At 35.1% G+C, this 20,758-nt stretch overlaps 1 protein-coding gene across 1 annotated transcript; it reads right to left on the bottom strand.

Moving 5' to 3' along the window:
- Nucleotides 1–3,119: 3,119 nt before the first annotated feature.
- On the bottom strand, nucleotides 3,120–19,258 carry LOC135223561 (solute carrier family 25 member 44-like). The gene is given in 7 exon segments (XM_064262077.1): nucleotides 3,120–6,157; nucleotides 6,160–6,217; nucleotides 6,564–6,691; nucleotides 8,864–8,996; nucleotides 11,766–12,064; nucleotides 13,054–13,539; nucleotides 19,122–19,258. Coding segments are annotated over 6 exon segments (984 nt in total). The 5' UTR covers nucleotides 13,289–13,539; nucleotides 19,122–19,258; the 3' UTR covers nucleotides 3,120–6,026.
- Between the last annotated feature and the right edge of the window lie 1,500 nt (nucleotides 19,259–20,758).

The raw sequence follows: 20,758 nt of genomic DNA, 5'->3' as shown, positions 1-20,758 counted from the left end.
TTATGTTTAATGTCATTGTTTCTGTAATACCATAAATATTTTATAAATTCCTTACTATTTTCAATTTCTTCTTTCGATATATCTCCAAACAGAAAGATATTAGCTATCAATACCTCTTTATTATCTTGATATGGCTGCTGCATGACCCTATATCTATTTCTAATGTTACTGTAAAATGGGCAGTAGACTCGTTCCAAGTTCTCAGTTATTTCTTCAAAACACAAACATTTTGTATCTTCACATTTTAACCTATTCCTATCGTTCAACTCTAGTGTGTCTAATCTAGCCCTAACAATCAGCATTGTTTTTTCGGTGTTCTCATAACAGGTTTCCTCTCTACGTTTTCTTTATATGTATTATCTATAGATTGTTAAGGTTAGTCCTGTCACTCACTTCTCTCAGACGTGCTTTTCGTCCCAGTTATTGATAGTTTGTTTTAATTGCTTAACTTTAATTGGTTCAATTTACCTCAAGTTTATGTTTAACTCTTTCAGATAGTCTTTCATTTGCAGAATCAAAGGGGGTTTCTTATTATATAGAAGACTATTTCCACCACTCTCAAATGTATGCTTCAGATAGAATAGTTTATTCTTCATATCCCTTGAGTGGCAGGATGGCCCCAATTCGGAACTTAATCTTAAAGCACAAGTTACTTGCTGTGTACCTTGGTGCCTTCAGAATTGTCCTGTACACTTGGTTATCTATGTAAGACTTTCTTGCAGTTTCATGACTGCCATGGCTTACATGAATTGATTGATCGATCATGGAATTTAGGGCATAGCACAAGCGCTGGGGCCTGCAAAGGTCATTCAGCGTTGCAGTATTATATGATTGGATGAGATGGATTAAATGAATGAATAGGATGGCATCACTAATCCTTTTCCATACAGTTTTCCTATCTTCATCCTGCTAGAGGTTTTACTGATGACTACATTAGCCATATTTGCCACCTGCTTGGTTTTCATTTGGGAACTTATACTTGTCCTCTGAAGCAGTCTTTAGAGTTGATGATTGTCACACCCAGGTATCTTATCTGCTTAACTATTTTTATTCCTTCTATGTTACTATTATAATAATTGAATTTATTGCTTTTAATTTTATTTATGCAGTGTTTTGACAATACAGTTTTGGCAACAATCACCTATTTTCATGTTTTTATTTTTACAAGGGTGTGTCCTAGGATTAATCCATTGTCTGCACATTATAGTGCTATGATCAATTTATGTAATTTCATTCCCGAAACCTTCCATTGTACTTTCTAATTTTCGATTATCAGTAAGTTATTGAACAGAATACAGGATTTAGGCCAACTGCCAAGTCCTGGGACCTGTGAAGTTATTTAGCACTGAAACAGAAACTGTCAAAAAAAAAAAAAAAAAAAAAAAAAAAACGTTTAGAAAGTGCATCAGAAGGAAACCTTAGAAATTGTACTATGAAACAATTGTTAAGAGGGCGGAAAGTAGGATAGAAGAGAATATGCGCTAGTAAATACAGTAAAAAGAATGAAAGAGGTTGAAGCTAGGGGACAAAGGGTATCTGCAAAATACCTTAAGTATGCCTACAGTGCATGGCATAAGGCGCATTGACAACAATATTCCTCCACGGGGATCAAGTAAGTTCTTAACAGGAAGAATACAATTGATCCATTACAATCCTACCTTATGCCACTTGTTACATTTGGCTCCTTTTTTCTCTTTACATTGATGTGGCATAGACCGTGTCATTTGTTTACATCCTAGCTACTGCATGTACGTCTATATTCAGTCATAGCCTCTTTGAGCTTTTCCCTATCTACTGAATCAAAAGCTTTTTGAAAATCTATTAATAACATAAAAAAAAACAGGTATTTTATTCTGTACGCTGCTGGTATGCAATATTCCAAGATGAAAAAGTTATTAATTCGTCTTTCTTGATTGCAGTTCTGCATCTTCTATACTACTATTTCTAAAAAGTGGATTTTGGTTTTCAATATATATCCCAAAAAGTTTTTGACACATCATTTAATGCTATTGGCCTGCGATCTTTGACAGCAAGGAGTTTTCTTAGGTGCCATGTTGTTCTTTTTATTTAAATCAGCTGTTCTATACTTTCCTACCTTTCATGTGTTATCTAAAACATTCGGCCTATATTTTTTAAGGGTGGCAGTCTCTAAGAAGTCTGAATAGTAGAACTGGTTTCATACCATCTGGCCCCGGTGCTTCATTTAATTTTCTAAAGCTAGTTTTTCATATTTTCTGTTAAAGTGTTCTTCCATCATTTGTTTGTTTGTATGGTGCTTTTACGTTGCATGGAACCAGTGGTTATTCAGCAACGGGACCAACGGCTTTACGTGACTTCCGAACCACGTCAAGAGTGAACTTCTATCACCAGATATACACATCTCACACTCCTCAATGGAATGGCCGAGAATCGAACCCGCAACCACCGAGGTGGAACGCAAAAACCATATCAACCACCCCACTGAGGCGCTCTTCCTTCATTTGGTTTAATTTTTGACATTGTTAAGTTAAACACCACCCATGTGCTCTCTTAATGAGACATGGAATAAAATGCTGCCCTAATCTTGGCATTGGTCTTGGCATAATCTCTTCCATATCACATTTATACCTTCTCTCTTGCTCTCATTCCATATTTCTTTTATTTCATTTTCTTCTTTTTGATATATGTACTGTCTTTCAAAATTTTACAAGATATTTTGCTAGTCCTCCTTAATTTCTTGCTTATTTTCCTCTAGTCGCCTGAACCTTGGTTTTTTCCTATGTATGTTGCAGTCAGTCATTATTTCTTTCCTAACCTTTCCTTCACATTCCTCATATGCTTTCTGTATTAGTATCTGTACTTTCTGCTTCTGTCCATATGCTTCTTCATAGTACTGTATTTTTTCTTCAGTGTTTGCAGCTTTCCTTTTTAAAACTTTAAATATTTTTCTTTGGTTTATTTATTTCTTTATTTCTTTGGTGACCCATACTGGCTTCATCCATAACATGAAGATATTCCTACCACGGAAAAGAATAAAATTTTTACTTACAGGAACGACCAGTCTGGCAAAGAAATTAATGTCTCTAACGTAAAAATATAAAACTTCAAGAAATTACATGTATTATGGAATAAAAGTCTAATTCACTTATAATATCTTATTTACAATTTTTCTAAATTTTATAAAAATTTATGATAACCTTACTTATTGTCAAAACATTAATAACTCACAATTCATTTCCTATCTATACTGTTTGAATATATTAAAAATAATTTAAATAGGCTACAACTAACAGCTTTTTTTTTTACACTACATTATTATATGAGTAATGTACAATAATATACATTAACAAATGACAAAAATATATTCATGGGAGAATGCAAAAGTTTACAGCATTTACCAAGTACAAGTTTCTTGGCAACTATTCAAGGAGTTCTGTCAACATTTTTTGCCTTCATGGGCACTAAAACTTAATAAACTGAAATTGCAGTTTTAAAATGAAAAATTGGATCTCCTCATAAAAATTATCATTAATTTCAATCTTCCATCAAAATAATATAAAAGAACAGACATCAACCATCAATAAGCCACATCCATAAATGTAAGATGAAGGTATTGACTACACAGCATGTTTCTTTAAAAGTGAATAATAAAGGTAACTTAAATAATACTGGTTTACATATTAAAATAAAAAATAATTAGCTTGTAGTATTGAAGGCCTACAAAAACCAAGCTCTGATTAAGCCAATTCCATAGCTTGCATATCCCTGAGACTTGCAGTTCCTTTAAATACTAGCAAAAACAAATATACACTAACATGTAAATGCCTGTGGTTCATAAAATTATGAAAGATAAATGCTAAAGATAAGCTACGAAAAATAAATTTCTTTAGTCATGGGAGGGGAGTCAGGTAGTTGGGTCATAGGACTAACTCCACGTTGTGATACTACCACCTACGATATTAGTTCAAGCTATGAATTTGTAGTAAATTCTAAAATGCCTTTACTTTTTAGCCTATTCCTACTTTACATGGTATGATTTCTGGGCAATTAGCTAACTACACTAATGGTGAGAAAGTCGACACCTTCATGTTTATTGTAAAATGGTTTACCCAGACCACAAGTCTTGTTTCAACTCTCACTGGAACGGCCTAAAAGATTTGTTCTTACAAGGGACAAGAACTGAAGCAAAACTAGATGGGAAGAGAACAAAGGGAATCAATGAAAGTAAAAGGTATATCTTCTTGCAGCTCTGGCTGTTTGTTTGTTTGTATGGTGTTTGAACGTTGCATGGAACCAGTGGTTATTCAGGAACGGGACCAACAGCTTTACGTGACTTCTGAACCACGTCGAGAGTGAGCTTTTATCACCAGAAATACACATCTCTCACTCCTCAATGGAATGCCAAAGAATTGAACGTGCGGCCACCGAGGTGGCACACCAACACCGTTATGCTGTGTGGTGTACAGTCCCATAATATGAGACTCACCAGCTGCCTTGTGGTAGATCCATCTCTGTATAGTTTAAAAATGCGATTCTGATGCCAATCTCTGTAGTGCAACATAGGCTGCCTTCTCACTAAGCTTCTCTGACACCTAGCTGTCCATAAAGCTTTCCCTAACATAAAATCAAACTGATTCGAAGATGGGGATCTGAGCTTGTTATAGCATTAACAATACAGCTAGCTTCTGGCTTTGTGGCCCATTTCTGTTTGACCGATTCTATAATTCTTTACACTTGCTATTCACATATTTCTACGGACTGATTTCTTCCTTACAATGTCTTACATCTTTCCACAATTCTTTAGTAAACTATCCTTCACTAACATATGAGGCATTGCTAAATATTTTCCATGGAAAGATTGTACCTTGAGCTCCAGCACCAAAATGTATATAAATACTATACACTATATCCCATCCTTTACTTAAACTCTCTTCTGTTAACACTTAGTGTGACTGATCATATTCCTTAGCATGGTTAAGAAAACAAGTGCAACACTTTCCTTTTTCTTCATGTGTTTAAAAGTCCTAAAAAGTCTTCCCCAAAGTATAAGGAAACCTAAAAGACAGAACTTGGCTCTTACTTGGATTGAAGAACTGACCTTTTGCCAATGAGATTATCCACAACTTCCATAAATCTAGTCTTTTGTGAAAATTTACAGCTTGGCTCCTAGGTTGTTTGTTTGTATGGTGTTTTTACGTTGCATGGAACCAGAACTTGGCTCCTAGAGGTAAGACCACTCTCTCCATAAAAACAAATCCTGACAGTAGTTCTGATGCTCAAAAGACAATTTGGCCCTTAACCAATGCCCTAGGTGTTCACAGGAATCTTCCTTTCTTAAAGAATAGCAAGGCAACTGGTTCAGTTTCTTATTTGGGGATTAAATACGTATTACTCTTTTTCTGATTCTATCAGGCTTGGACTAGATAAGGGCAGTACTAACCTTTGCATAAAAATTGAAGAATGTGACATGATAAATTACCTGATTTATGGAGAATATTACTTAGTAATATCCACCACACAAATGGTTTCCATTTGCTTACTCAAAAACATGAAATTAAAACCAAATACCAAAGGTTAATGCAGAGAAGAAATTAAGTCAGTTACAGCATTTCATTACTTAACATTCTGTACACATTCATCCATATGTACTACACTCCAACTTCATGAGCTTCAGTTTACATATAACAAAAGTAGATCTCTCTCAAAAACTCACTACCACAAGAATGCATCACCATTACACATAAATTATGAATGTGGTAAGGGTAGCTGAATTTGCGCATAAACAAGGAAGACATAAATACTGTAAAGAATATTCCAAATATGGAATAAAATGCTACTACAGCAAAAAAATTGACTGGATGTCCAGGTAACCAATGAATTTAGCCATGGCTCCATGAAAGCACTAGTTTTGAAGAAAGAAATTAGATATTTCTGCATAGTTGTACATGTTTCAGTTACAACAATAATAAATTCCATAAATACAAAGTATATTGATAAATTCCATAAATACAAAGTATATTGAACAACAACCCTTGAATGTAAATAAATTACCATTTGACATTTCCCTTATATTCATCACTGATTGATAATCTCTTGACAGATTCATAACCAAGAATGATCATAAATGAAAATATACAAGATTGGAACATTCTAGGGGACAAGCCTTTGGTAAAATTCTGATTTGTTCCTCTTGCCACAAAACACGGAAAGTGTGGCCAAATCCTCCTGTGCGCTGTACCTGTAAAATTATATTTGGTAAAGATTTGATGTGTACCAAAGAATTAACAATACTGTCACCTGCATCCAAGCACTAATCACTAAGCTCTAGTACTAAGCTCTGGCCCTCAAATATCAATAAAATACTAATCAATAAATATTAATCTACTTTCCCATTTCTTGTATTATGTCTGATGTTTGTTAATCTACAATAAATTGTCAGCTAATCTCTTTGTCATAGTTCTGTTTTATATTTTGCTTTGTGTTCTGATAGCTTTATCATTAATTACGTAGTCTTATCTTACATTATTTACTTCACAAATATTTACGTAACTTTGACATTTATGGAATAAGGGTAGTATACTAACCTGTAACCTTGCTCTGACAATATCTAAAGGATTAGTTAATAACACAGTAGTACATCCACCTAATGGAGCTGCTATGCACTGAAGAAGTAATCCTGATGTTCCCTCTGGAGCAATGCGCACTAGATGGTCTGTCAAAATAATTTAGACGAAGACTGGTAAAAATAATATAAATTAATCTAATAATAATGTTGAGACTAAAATCTTACAAACAAGTCCTGGCATCACAGTTATTGCATAAACAAGAACATTGCTTGTTATCAATATGACAAATTCTTTAATGCTTGACAATATACCTGCGTATAACAGAACCTGTACTAACTAAAGATATAAAAGGCAAAGTGTTACCTTTTAATATTTGTATTGTATTCTTCATACACACATATATTTCATAGTTTCAGGGACCATTAAACTAAACTCCTAGTTGCAAGGTTAGAAAAAGACATCAGGCTCCAAATCCTAACTGGAAATGGGAAAAAACTGGAGAATATATACTATGATAGAAATGGAGCAAGCAAATGAAAAAATTAATATTAAAATCTTAGGAAATGAAGTTTCTTGGTTTACTTGCCACAATCTAGATCAGACAAAGACAAGGAAGAATTCTGGGAAATTGGTCCAATACAGTGACAGAAGTGCCACTGTTAAAGGGAACATTGGTAGGAAGAGATTTTACTGACCAAATATGAATGGTGAGTTGGTTTTGCATATTCTGTACTGTATAATGGGAAGATACAGCTTTGAAGAATGAAATCATGAAGGAGAAACAATACTAAAATTCTGACCAAGCTAAACACAATGTTTAAGAGCCCAAATCAAGAAGGAGAAAAATACTGGAATTCTGACCAAGCTAAACATTTGAATAAGGAATGCTATAGTACTAGGTCAAGTATACTTAAACAACACAAACTGCTCAAGCTGGCACAGAGAAAGATGTAAAGATGAAAAAGTCAACAGAATACAAAAATTGAAAACGGAACTTAAAAAGTCATATAGTAACAAAAAATGTTAAGGAAATATTTGGATAAAAACTGGTTGTTGTAGAACTGTTGAAAGAACACAGAATGCAGCAAAAGAAGTATGCAGTGCAAAAGGAATATAAAGTAAGTCAAGAGGGTGAATAACAAAGTTCAAGGAACCTCTCCAAGCACTGGCACGAGACTGGAAAAGCGAGGATCAACACTTAGGAAGACTGAGTCCATTTGACTCAGAGTAAAGGCACTAGGGATGCACTGATACCAAATTTTTGGCCAATACCGATACCAGCTTTTAAAGCTGATACTAATACCGATATCTGTTACCTCCCTATTACTGTTATTTAGGAGAATACTATATATTGTTACTAAAATCATTCTTGTTCTCTGGTTATTGTATATTAAAGGTTCAAAAGTTGACAGGTCATATAATAGGGCTATATAAACAATTTCAAAGGACAAATTTCACTGAGAAAGAACATCAAGTATAACTATTTAGTATTTAATCCCTTTATTGCTGGATAAAGTCTGGCTTATATTATGGCTACCATTAGAAGACTTTTAACAATTTAGGAACATAGTGCTTACTTGAGCACTACAAGCAATCTGAAATCACTAATACATACTTTTATTCCGAGTTTTAAGTTATATACTGCTAGAAACAGTTAACAGACTCATTCATATAGATTATGAAAGGTTCTGGCAATGGAGGGGTTAATCCTTTGCCTCATTACAATACATATTGTTTTAAATAAGTAATCCCAAGAAAAATGAGATACCGGTAGTACATAAATAAAAATAACATTATGAAAGGACCAGAGTTTGTTTCTCAGTATAGATCAACAAAACATTCAACTCAAAAAAAACACAAATCCCTTTGCAAGTTCATATTCATACTGGACTTGGACCATTTGGACTAAGTTAAAATTATAATTTTATTAGATATTTTAATTATTCTAGAAATAAAAAGTGGTACAGAAAAGTAATATTATGCCAGCCTAGAAGGATTTTAAATTCCTATACTAATGACAAAAGTATTGGCTGGTATCGGCCAGAAATTCACCGATACTGATACCACAAAAACTAGCCGATACCGATACTTGGGCACATCCCTAAAAGGCACTCATTATGACTAATGGATTTGTATATTTTTTTTTTTTTGCATAATCATCTTATTTTATTTATACTATTATACTATAACAATTAATAATCATGAAGCATTCAATACTGTACTTTTATACTGACATTACTTTGATCAACAGTTTTACTACATGAAAAATCACTAAGTATATTCTTACCATGGCTAAAATCATTTAGGTATAATCTTACCTTGATAGAAGTGATAAAATGACCACCATAATGCAGAATTAGGCACATAAGCACTGATTGATGCTAAATACCCACGGTAAAATCCACGGATGCCATCTGTCTTGTAAATATTCCTTACAATTTCTGCGGCAACCTTAGGGGGAAAAAAATCAATATGCATTAGCATCATACATTACTGTATTTGTATGATTAATTCTCTTTTCTGTGTATGAGAGAGAAAGAGAGAGAGAGATCAAAATATTATAACACGATATCAAAATTAAGCAGGCATGTTTGATTCTTTAAGCGAACAGTAACATTCAATGGGGGTAATTTCTTATACATTAAGTGTGGAATAACATAAAATATATGTAACACTCAGTAAGAATTTGTATCACAATATTCAAAACATTATGTCTTCACACATAGCACAATGCCAAGATTTACTAATTCTGATTAAGTTCACAGGTTTGTGCTACTTGAACAAATCTATACACCATGGGGTTTGTTATCCCTATTTATCTGTCAATTGCTGTTTATGTATTTATTGAACCCAGACCCAATTTGCTGGTTAACCTTTAATTTCATCTCTAGTGTTCTACCAACTCTACCAGTCAGGTATTTTGACTAAGCTGTCTGGTTAAACTGATGTACCTCTCATCTGTCCAAAGCTGTTCCAGTGGGAGGCCATTCAACATCCAGCAAATAGACAAATCTAACAGCTGGAGAATCATATCACAGTACTCCAGCCGAAAGAACCTCCACATTATGGCGACTTGAGCATCCTAAATGAGTGTCACTTCAGGAGTGCTCAATCCATGAAAGTTTTCCATATATCTAATGAATAAATCCAATGATCTCTCAAAAATGTTTCTTCAATTCAGCTTGCATAAGTTTTACAGGCACAGAATCATGTGCCTAATGGATTTCCAACAGGCTAAGAATGTCCTCTCCAAAACAAGAGGGTACAGATTCATCAACCCAGCTCAGTGACATGAGACTGTAGCAAAGACATCTCAATGAAAGTGATAGATCCTGACAATAGCAATCTGAAGAAGTCAGTGTAGACAGAGCCCCATCCACAATATCATAACTAACCTATGTACAGCAGCAGAACTGAACTTGACAGAGCTGGTATGGGAGGGAAAAAAAAAAAAAAAAGATAAATACTAAGACATGTGCGCACAACAGTAAACTGGCTGGATGGATCAGGTTCAGTAATGGCCACAGACAAATGATCTTACATGATGCACAGAAAGATGCATTAGTGATCATGTGTGCTCATGCTTCAATAAAAGGTTCTGGAGAACCAAAAGCACCAAGAGCCATTGGAAGCAACATTACTTTTGAAACTTCCAGATAGGAAAAGTGAAAACAAGAAGAGTCATGGATGGTCTTCCTTTGCCAAAAGTGAACAGGATCACTTACTACTAGTATTCATGCTGGAACACATATTGCATAGAGCACAGTGGGAGGTCTTACTGATAAAAAATACTGTGGCCTTCTTCCTAAACTTCCCCAGAGATAGGTGAGGAAAGATAAGAAGATGAAGAGGAGAATACCGAGAAAATAGCAGATGTAGAAGGAGAAAGCTTGCACTTCCCCTTGATCTAGTTTCTCCTCTTACTCCCTGTTCCCACTACTCCAGAAAACTCCATCAACTTGGGTGTGACATAATCTGGGGTTGTGGAACAAGTTAAAATGGCATAAATTTTATGAACAATAACAAGAGATCTATGGGGATCCATAGAGCAGAAACAAGTAGAGGTAAGGGAATATCAAAATGTGAGCCACGAAAATTCTCCAAGTGAGCCCAAAAAAGTAATGGAACACCCAGATCAGCACAAATGCAGGAGGAGAGGTGGAAAAACAGGTGTATAATTAGAGCTAACATCAGGGATGGGCACTGGTTAATTACTTGTCTCACCACACGCAGAGAGCAAAAGTAGTCCTCTGGCCAGACTCCCTACCTGGACTAAAGTCTCATAAGAATGAGCTGGAACAAACCCAGATGATGAAGCATTAAACTGGGGAAAAAAACTAAAAACGCACACACAAATTGACACTGGGATAATGGATGGAAATAAACCATCTCCCATTACAATGACGGAATTGCTTTTGGCATTCGTATGTTTAGTATCATACTTTGCACTTTACAAAGGAGACAAATCAGAACAATTCACACTCAAGGGCCATAAGAAAGCTATGACTGCTGCAAAAGGAATATGACTGATGAGAGGAAGGCAATAAAACATCCACATTTGAGTGGCCAAAGAAAACTAAGGTTTACACCACGCATGTGAGAGGGAACCATCATCTACCTTTTGATAATCTTGTTAAAATGCTTTGAATGACTGATTCCAGCAAGACTCAGGGAATACTCTTCCATAAAAGATATGGGGTTTGTTTGCTAATGGAAACAACAGACTCTTAATTAACTTGAAATAGTTTATGTATGAATTTCACCATTCCTCACAATACGGTGAAATTTCTAAAAATACTAATTTGCTAAGGGTTATGACATCATATAGTTGGAATATACTGAATGTCTGAAGTATATCTAACAACTAGTCAATCACAAAATTAAAAAACATACAAAAAATCAAAAATAAAATAAAATTCCATAAATTTCTAGAAATATAAGTACTAACTGGAATGCAAAAAAAAAAAAAAAAAAAAAAAAAAAAAAAAAAAACAGTTCTTAATTTAAATCATGTCTCAAGAAGATAGACAGTATTTCCTAGGTGGAGCATCCAACACAAAAACTTGTTTAGTTACTATGTGACTGTCACACTCAACATCCACAAAAAATAAGGACATTTGCAAAATAAAAATTTTGTACTTCATAATATGACACTGCTATAAACACTTAAAATGCTGTACTTAGATTTTAAAACATTTGAGTTAACTAAAAGCACAATACCTGAAGCTTTGACATCTTATGATAATTTATATTTAAAGGATTAACCACAATCTTGGTTTTTCCACGGCGTTCCAACTGTCCTAAGACCATCATATGCTGTGATATGATGTCAAAGGGCACAATGATAGTCTGCCCAACTAAAGAAGCACATCCTCCACCAATCATGGCTTTGATCCTAGAATCCTGTACACCTCTTTGATGAAGGAAGTGTCGTACACTCTCATAAGTTGTAATGTAGAAAATGCCCGAAACAATTTGGAAAGCACTAATCCAAAAACCTTTGTACAGACCACCAATACCTGACAAAATACAGAAAAACATTAGCATATTTTTTCTCTAGCTGATTTTCTGACTTTTAAAAAATTAATTGTAATACACCACAGAGATAATGCTATTTTAATCTGTAAAACAACACATGATGAACAAAGTTTGCTTAATAGAATTAATTATATACAGAATCTAAAAAGGTGGGACTTATGATAAATTTAAGGAAACAGCCTAACTGGACTTCAGTGCACTTAATAACTAACCACCACACTTGATCAGTTTTCACATAGGAAATATTTTGGAAATTTGACCAACACCTATATATACAATGCAGTACATTTTTCTGAGAGTTCAAATACAGGCAGTCCCCGGGTTACGACGGTGTCAGCTTACGACGTTCCGAGGTTACGACGCTTGTCAATAAACGTTATTTCCAGGGTTACGACGCCTACAATGCTCATCTGGGAGATGAAATATGACACCAAAAATGCAAAATAATCAATATTTGAAGTTTTTTTTTGATGAAAAATGCCATAAGAATGCAGTTTACATAGTTTTCAATGCACCCAAAGCATTAAAAGTAAGATTTTCTTAGGATTTTTGACGATGTTCCGGCTTCCGACGATTTTCGGCTTACGACACCTCTCAAAACGGAACCCCCGTCGTAACCCGGGGACCGCCTGTACAGGCAAGTTCAGATATGGAAGATATGTTTAGCTGTAATAGCACTGTACAGATTGCTGTTTGAATACAAAACTATGGTCCTAAAAATCTTAAGCAGTATTTTCTGACCAAGTTTGGGTTATCTGAAATCCAAATATATATTGACACAAACAACTCTAAATTTGAGGACAATTTCTATGACGATTTAAAATGCATGATCTTTCTGTGCTGATTATCCACTGCAGTGCTCCAAGGTTTTGACAATAAAACAATAGGCATAAGAACATTTTCAGTTACTATATAAAAACCATTCATAATTATTACACAATGTACAACTTATGAAAGAATTACAACTTACCTTCATATTTGGATATTTTTTGGAATGCATCGAATGTGCCCTTATAGACTTCTGAGTGCCTTTGAATCTGAATCCTTGTTTTGATCACAGTAAAAGGGTATAAAATGCACCTTACACTAAAAGAACTCAACATAGAGAGGGGATAAAACTTGTACTTGTTCATCATGTCCCATTCAATGGTCTGAATGCTGGCATATCTGCCATTGTTCATGGTTGGCATATTTATTGACTCCATTATTACTTGTATGTATGATCTACTCTGAGGCCCGTATTATGCAATACTGTAAGTACATCATTATGGTCATGACTTTTTTTCCCATTTTCCACACTCTGAACTCATATCATATGTCAGTCAATCTGGATTTCATTCAGTATAGTTTTCTCTGACATCTTGCGCAAAGGTTAAACGTCTTTCATCAGCAGCTAAGTGATATTGAATTGGACAGCAGTTTATCATAATCTTCAGTGTAACTAATAAGCCTTCGTCTGAAAAGATAAAAAAAAAAATGTATGATAAAAATGTATATTCATAAAACCATGAAAACATAAGTGTAAGAAAAGAAGCAGAGGCTGAAAGGTTGATCAATTAACACAAAAAGACATGAATAAATCAAACCACTTACTACTCAATAGAGGACAATAGTGTGTGAAAACTGAAAAATTAATAATCGTTTAGTTGTAACTGTTTACTGACCCATCCCTTTAGGGTGATTCAAGCATCTATTATTTACCATTCAGTTTTTTCTCTGTCCACGAGTGGGGAGGTTGGGGGTGATATATAATAGAGGTAAGTATTTAAAAAAAAATTATTATAAAAATATTCATTTTTAAAATGAATCTAAATTCCCTATTCTGATAGCTGATTTGCACAGTATAGAAAAAGGGGTGGGAGGAAGGTGCAAGGACAAATAATTACATCCTAGAAGGAAACAACAAAATTCCACCAGAAATAGGGTGATCCATGACTAACGATTAGAATCCATCTACTACTGGTACTGTTGGTAGGTGAAGACTGATAGATGTGGGAAAAGTGGGACCAAAAAGCCTTGCCTAGGCTAGCAGGGCAAAGACTGTAAATGAATGAAGGCTTTTAACTACCTCAAAATAAGCATCTTCAACTCCCACAAAAATTTCTTAAGTAAATAGGAAAGACTATACTCTAATGGTTCCTTCATGGCGAAAAGGGGAGGGCATGGATGGTGACCGGCACTGCCACATCAAATATTCCAACTCACGTTTTATGGTATATGAAGGCAGCACAAGTTATACAACACAAATATAATTGGTTGCTGATCAATTTTTGCAAATTATTAAAAGCCCTCGTAATTTTCTAGCATTTAACAACAATAAAACAACAAGTTTATTCTTAAACGTGGCAAAAAAAAATTTCCAGCGCTGCCAGTTCCTCTCTCAGATCTTAAGCTGACCTCAGGGCATAAAGATGTCAAACAGCCCGTGCCTCGACAAGGGAAGCTCAATCAAAACACTCACTGACTCATTAAGGTGCCTGTCACCTTACAAACAACATGGAAGGAAGTCCTCGTACTCGCAGTAATCTTCATCCACAGGCTAGAGAAATCATTCATAGGGTCGTTAGCACTTTTCTAAAGAAAAGGCAAACCATGCAAAGGTATCTTGTACATTAACAATAAAAACTGATACAAAAACAATGAAAAATTCCGAGTAAATGGCAAAGCTGGAATTAAGTCTGTAAAGAAAAGAAGATAAGAATAGAAAAATGTTATCAATACTTTTACTGGAAGGAAATGGGGGACAATATTATGAATAGATAATAAATTAAATAGCTGCCGATAAACTTATGTGTAACCTATGCACATTTATGCTGCGCTCTTTTAAAAAAGATCTGTCTACATGGACAATCCTTTTCAAATGTCAATAGAGCTCTCTCTCTCTCTCTCTCTCTCTGTACAGTATATTAACACAAAACCAAGTAAATTAAATTAAAAGAAAGATTCAAAATTAATTTAATTAGGCCTATATGAAAAACAGATACCTAGAAGAATGGAAATATTTTCAAAGGAGTGTCGAGGCAACCAAAAGTATACTGCTCCCAGGAGACATTAACAAACGCCAAGGAGGTTAAACAGCCTTGACAGATGCACGGATTAAAGGGGTAAATGGGAAGGGTAGGCCTTTAAAAACTCGAGAGAAGTACATTTGGCAACGTGGGGGACAACGCCTAAATCGCCATGAAGGAGCCGATAGGTATAGAGTATAGCTACCATAATTGTTCAGAATATGAGTTCCCTTGTTTTAATGAGGGGCAAAAGTGCTCTGCATGTTTGTACTGAATCTCTAAATCTCGCAAATAGTGCAAAGCAAACATGGTTACATCTCCATTGGGCTGCACTGACAAAACTCAGGATTGGAAATAAAGGTAGTTGCCACTGCTCTCACCTTGCAAAGCTTACCTTCGGGAGTGGGAAGAAAGAGGAGTCTAGATTAGTGTGTGCTTCTTTGACCAGGTTCTCCCACAAGGGAATGTTATTGTTTTTTATCCTCTCTGGACGACATCCTAAATAATGACAAAAACCAAGATAAGCCAAACCCCAAAATCCAGAAAACAATGTAACTGATTAACTGATAACTATAAAGCATACACAACATTCAATACAACTTTGTGGGCTGAAAACAGAGAAAAAATAAAGGTAAACAATAGATGATTGAATTATTCAAAAGGGATGGGTCAATAGACAGTTAAAACCAAACAATCCTGTTAACTTTTTAGCATTCACACTCTATCTTCCTCCCACATGATGTAGGAATTACAACTATCGTAATAAAGTTAGGATTCATTTAAAAAATATATAGTTTGGTAGATACTATGACAAAATTCTTGAGTGGGCCATTTTGTTTACTAAAGCCTGTTTTTGGGTGTTACATCTACATTGTCCTTATTACATAGTAATGTATATACTGCATCCTGCTGTGAGACAAAATAATTATTTCTTTGGGTTCTTTCAAGTAAGTATGCTTGCACAGACCAGCCAAGGCTGGGCTATTATTTCGTGTAGCCTAGCTACACGAAATCATAGCCCATCCTTGGGTGGTTTGTGCAAACATATCCACTACACATATCCACACCTGCCTTGGACCTAAGAGTACGGATAATCAAACATGAACAGTATGTTTCTGACTACTTATTTTGTGATTCACGTTTTTTGTGGCCATTCTTGTTATTGAAAGTCCTTGGATTTCCACTGAGGGGACAATAATTGAAAGTGCAAATAACATCATGATGATGAGCTGGCCTCTTTTACTCAAAATGTTATTAAAATCAAAACACCAAAATAAACAATTAAGACTTTGATAGCACAAAAGACCATTCTCCCAAAATCATACATATGTACGTATAGTGGCCAACTCTCTCGGAACGCGGACACTTCCCAAAAAGGGGCTTGAATTATGCCATTATTTTGCAATTTAAGAGACAACACTTAGTTCGAGAGGAGCGTAGAGGTCTCGGTGTGCTGCCTAGATGACCCACAACTCTTGACTGGTGCTCATGGCAGCGAATTCAAGTACTTTTTCGGGAAGGTGGTCGCATTCCAGGTATCAATGGCTAATTGGTCATTTATCATAATTTAACCCTTAATGGACAGATTGATCCTCGGTAGTGATAAAAGGTTTGGGATGATGGAAGGATTAATCCTGTAGATAAACAATATAATGCTCCACCGATTTGGAAAGAAGTGCCAATACTTTTATAGCCCATAAATTCACTAACGGCAACTTATATTCTGTCTCTCTCACATGACGTCTTTTTGTAAATTTGTTGTTTTTTTGTTCTTGTCTTTCACCATAGTATGTCGATTGTAAATGTAATTTTACAAAGAAAAGTGCAAAGAAATATTAGAAAAAACATGTAAAAATAAAAATAAAATTACTGAATCTTTGTTCTCGGTCAATTTATGTAAATATTTTTAAACAAATATTCTAAGAACATGTTTTCTGCTTTTATTTCTTATCTGTTTTGATACTGTGTGAGCACCAATTATAATTTTACAAAAAATAAATTTATTAGAAAAAACATATACGTATAAGTTCGTAATATTAACGACTGTCTTGTAAAAGAGGCCCCATAAAGGTGCTGTCACACTAGCAAAATTTCCGTCGACTTCTGAATTTGACGTCGACTTTCTGGTGTCGTCGTCACAAATTTTGAAAACGGTACCGATCGAATTCAACCCATCGCTACCGTCGACTTTATTGCTTGTTTACATCTCGGAAAGCGCGCATTTCAAGTCATCAGATGCAAGATGGAGTTCTTGGTACAGTGGACAAGATTGCCAGAACAGTTTTTGGTCAAAGATATAGGGGAGAGACAATGCTTATGGGACCATAAGCATGATAGTTTTATGAAAAAGGGTTTTAAATGAAAAAATTATCAAGAGATCACCATGCGACTCTGGGAAAACTTTCCTGAACTTCCTTACCTTTATACAGATAAACATGCTAGGTATATCGTGAATATCAGATTGTTATCTAGCCTAGATCTGCTCTCGTTTTTTTGTTTGTTTGTTTGCATTAGCAAATAATATAAACAAAAATCTTTAACATTTTTGCAGTTTCTCTAGCTTAATTTATAATACAATCTGACTGTGGTTGTGTAAACAAGGTTACGAATAGCCTATCTAGGCTAGCCCTAGCTTGTTTTTTAAAATTAAAGTTTTCACGTCTTTTTAACCAAGACCAAACCCAGACATTTTTTTCTAAATTCTATGCAGCATCATTAAACACATGCAAGCACAACCCACTAGTTGCTTTGCATTATAAAGCATAGTTGTTTAATCATTCTGGGAAGTCACAGCTCAGATGGTTTGTTAACGTTTTGACGACGACAACCAAGGTATGAAGAACGTGTGTGACAACCAGAGTACGGAATGACGTCGACTTCTTTGGAAAGTCGACGACAAACTCAGAAAAAGTCAACGGAAATTTCGCTAGTGTGACAGCTCCTTAAGGGTTTGTAAATTGTAATTTTCAACTTCTTGTGGAAGGTAGGGAAATTTTTTTTAGAATTCTTTCTTTTTTTACCATGTACATTTGCATATCTTCCTCTTTCCATTTACATGGTTTTTTTTTGTAAATTGGCTGACCTCAAAGTGTACCTGGCCTGAGGAGCTCCATATAGCTATACCTAGATATATTTACCAGTCCAGTAAAGTTTAAGCCCTGGGATCAGGGGCAAGGTTAGGCTAGATTTGAAGATGTCATTTTCATAGGTATCTGTAATCAAAAAAAACTCTACATAGGTACTACCTAAGTTAGGTTGCTTGGGGGGAGGGTGGACCACAAGGATCTGGCCAGGAAGAAACCAGCTCCCTGGTTAAAACCTGACCAAAACATGGTTTGTACCATCAATATTTCTCAAAAAGCATACAAAAATTTATAGTAGGTAGGTAGTTCTCAGTGAGGAAACTAGCTACTACAATAGTTAGGCTATGGGTCATGTTTTGGAGAGAATTTAAGGCGATACTAAAGCCTATTTTGCTCTACGTAGCTTGGGTATAGGCTAACTACATTTTGTTTCAGGCACTAGGTATAAAATGAACGTTTACTTTAGTAACTCACTGGATGCAATTTTTACGTAAGGAGCCAATGCAGAGTAGAGAGACTGGGGTAGGGACGTGATAGCCCACCATGGACTGTGCCCTGACCTGGGTTGGGGGCCTGGAAGCACATGGACTCGCCTAAGGTAACCCTTTGTGGTACCTAGCAGGTTGAAATTATTGAACTCCTACCCGTCTCCCTAGTCTGCATAGCCTACCTACTATACCCTAGTACTTAACCATATACTGGCCTAATACACCCAGCCTAACCCCAGCTAGACCAGATCGGTCAAGTGCACAATTCTCCTACTATTACTTCAACACACTCTATTGCAAAGCGTGATAATCGACGTTAGGTTCGGACCAACTAAATACCTTACCTAACTTGGTTTAGAGTGACCTTTAGACTACCTACCATCCAACTGTCTAGGTCACTCTAAACATTCCACAGTCCCCCTTAAGAGTGTTTCATTTTTATCTTTATCATACGCTAACCTCAAATTATAAGGATTTAAATCAACACATCCATGTTAAACAGACGACACCACGACCATGCACATATAAGACTTCACTGCACATGTAACTGTTAAGAAATTATTAAGCAATAATACCACACTACGCTTTCCACCTTGATATTGGCCGACCAGAGGCACCGCATTCGAGACGATGCGATTGTCTACGCCATGAATTCCATGTTTGAAATTCTCACTTTAATAAGAAACTATAATGATTTTACTGGTTTCCTATGGGTTATCGAATTCCCACTATCCTATTTATCAACAAAATTAGTAACATTTCTTTGCAGTAGTCCCTGGCTTGTTTCATATGAGGCCTTCGAATGAACGCATTCGAACAGTGTTTATAAATCAGCTGTTTTAGTATTATATATTAGCATTGCTATAACCATTTAAAGAAAGGTAACCAAAAAATTTAGTATGTTTCCACAGCAATTTGTAAAGATAAAACCTATGTAGTGGCGATGAGGAGACAATTAACATTATTGTGTATAAACTTGTAGGGATTGCATCATAGGTTAACAAACGGACAAAAAACCGAAACCGAATCCATCAAGTTACAACTCACAGCTTACATTTCATTATAATATTTTGTTTCTCTACTTTAATTAAATTTACACGAATCTCTAGGAGAATGCTGTAATCACAATATAATAGACTGAGGGCCAAAAATTAGTTCATTAATCGAATTTTTTAATTACCTATAAAAAACATTAACGATGTTATTCTTGAGCGAGTTCTATTGGCAATTACTTGGATTACGTAATCGCTCTGACGCACACGATCGGCCGGCTATTATGTAATCCAAGCAATCACATTTTTTTAGGGATGCATGTATTTGATAATTCAAGCTCGGCATATGTTACACGTTCTCAATTATTTTTTTTTATGTAAATGTGAACATTCAGTGTATATGAGGGGCATCTCTACATCCTTTGTTTCGACATCCACCAATAGTCAACGAGTTTTTTAATTTTTAGCCTATTCCGGTGAAGGCGACTTCCTTTGGGGCGCAAATAATGATAATTTCGGGTTATTTTATTATGCTGCAAGAATCACTCATCTTGTTTTCACTGTTTTAGCAATCATTAATCTGGAATATTTTTATCTTATAGTTTATAAAATATAAAAAATATTCCAGATTAATTGTTATTATACGGAAATATTTTTTTACGAAACTTAACTTCTTGTGGTAATTAATTAAATAATAGTCTTGGGGTAGGGCCCCATCGGGAAGATGGTATAGATTGGACGAGAAGCGGTGCTTTACGCGGCATGGCAGTGGCGGATATAGCTGGTTCCACTCTGTTCAGCCCAGCGAAATGGTTTGCTTCATAGCTGTTTCCGGCTGAAAATCCTTTAGCGCCCTTTTGTATTTTATTTATTTATTTTTTAATACTGAATCGGTTGATACGTTAAGACATTAATGTTTACATTTCATATAACGGTAGACTTTAGTTAACCTTGAAGTTCTTTTCATATATATATATTTTTTTTTTTTTTTTTTTTTTTTTTTTTTTATTTTTTTTTTTTGCTGTTGGTAATTTGATAGGCTATGGCAAATTGACTTCCAATAACCAAACTCACTATGATTATGGACATAGCATTTTAATGAGT

Source organism: Macrobrachium nipponense, chromosome 10 (assembly GCF_015104395.2).
Source record: "Macrobrachium nipponense isolate FS-2020 chromosome 10, ASM1510439v2, whole genome shotgun sequence".
NCBI classification, from domain to species: Eukaryota; Metazoa; Arthropoda; class Malacostraca; order Decapoda; family Palaemonidae; genus Macrobrachium; species Macrobrachium nipponense.
Note: the sequence above shows the minus strand (reverse complement) of the source record. Positions and strands in the feature narration are given on the sequence as shown.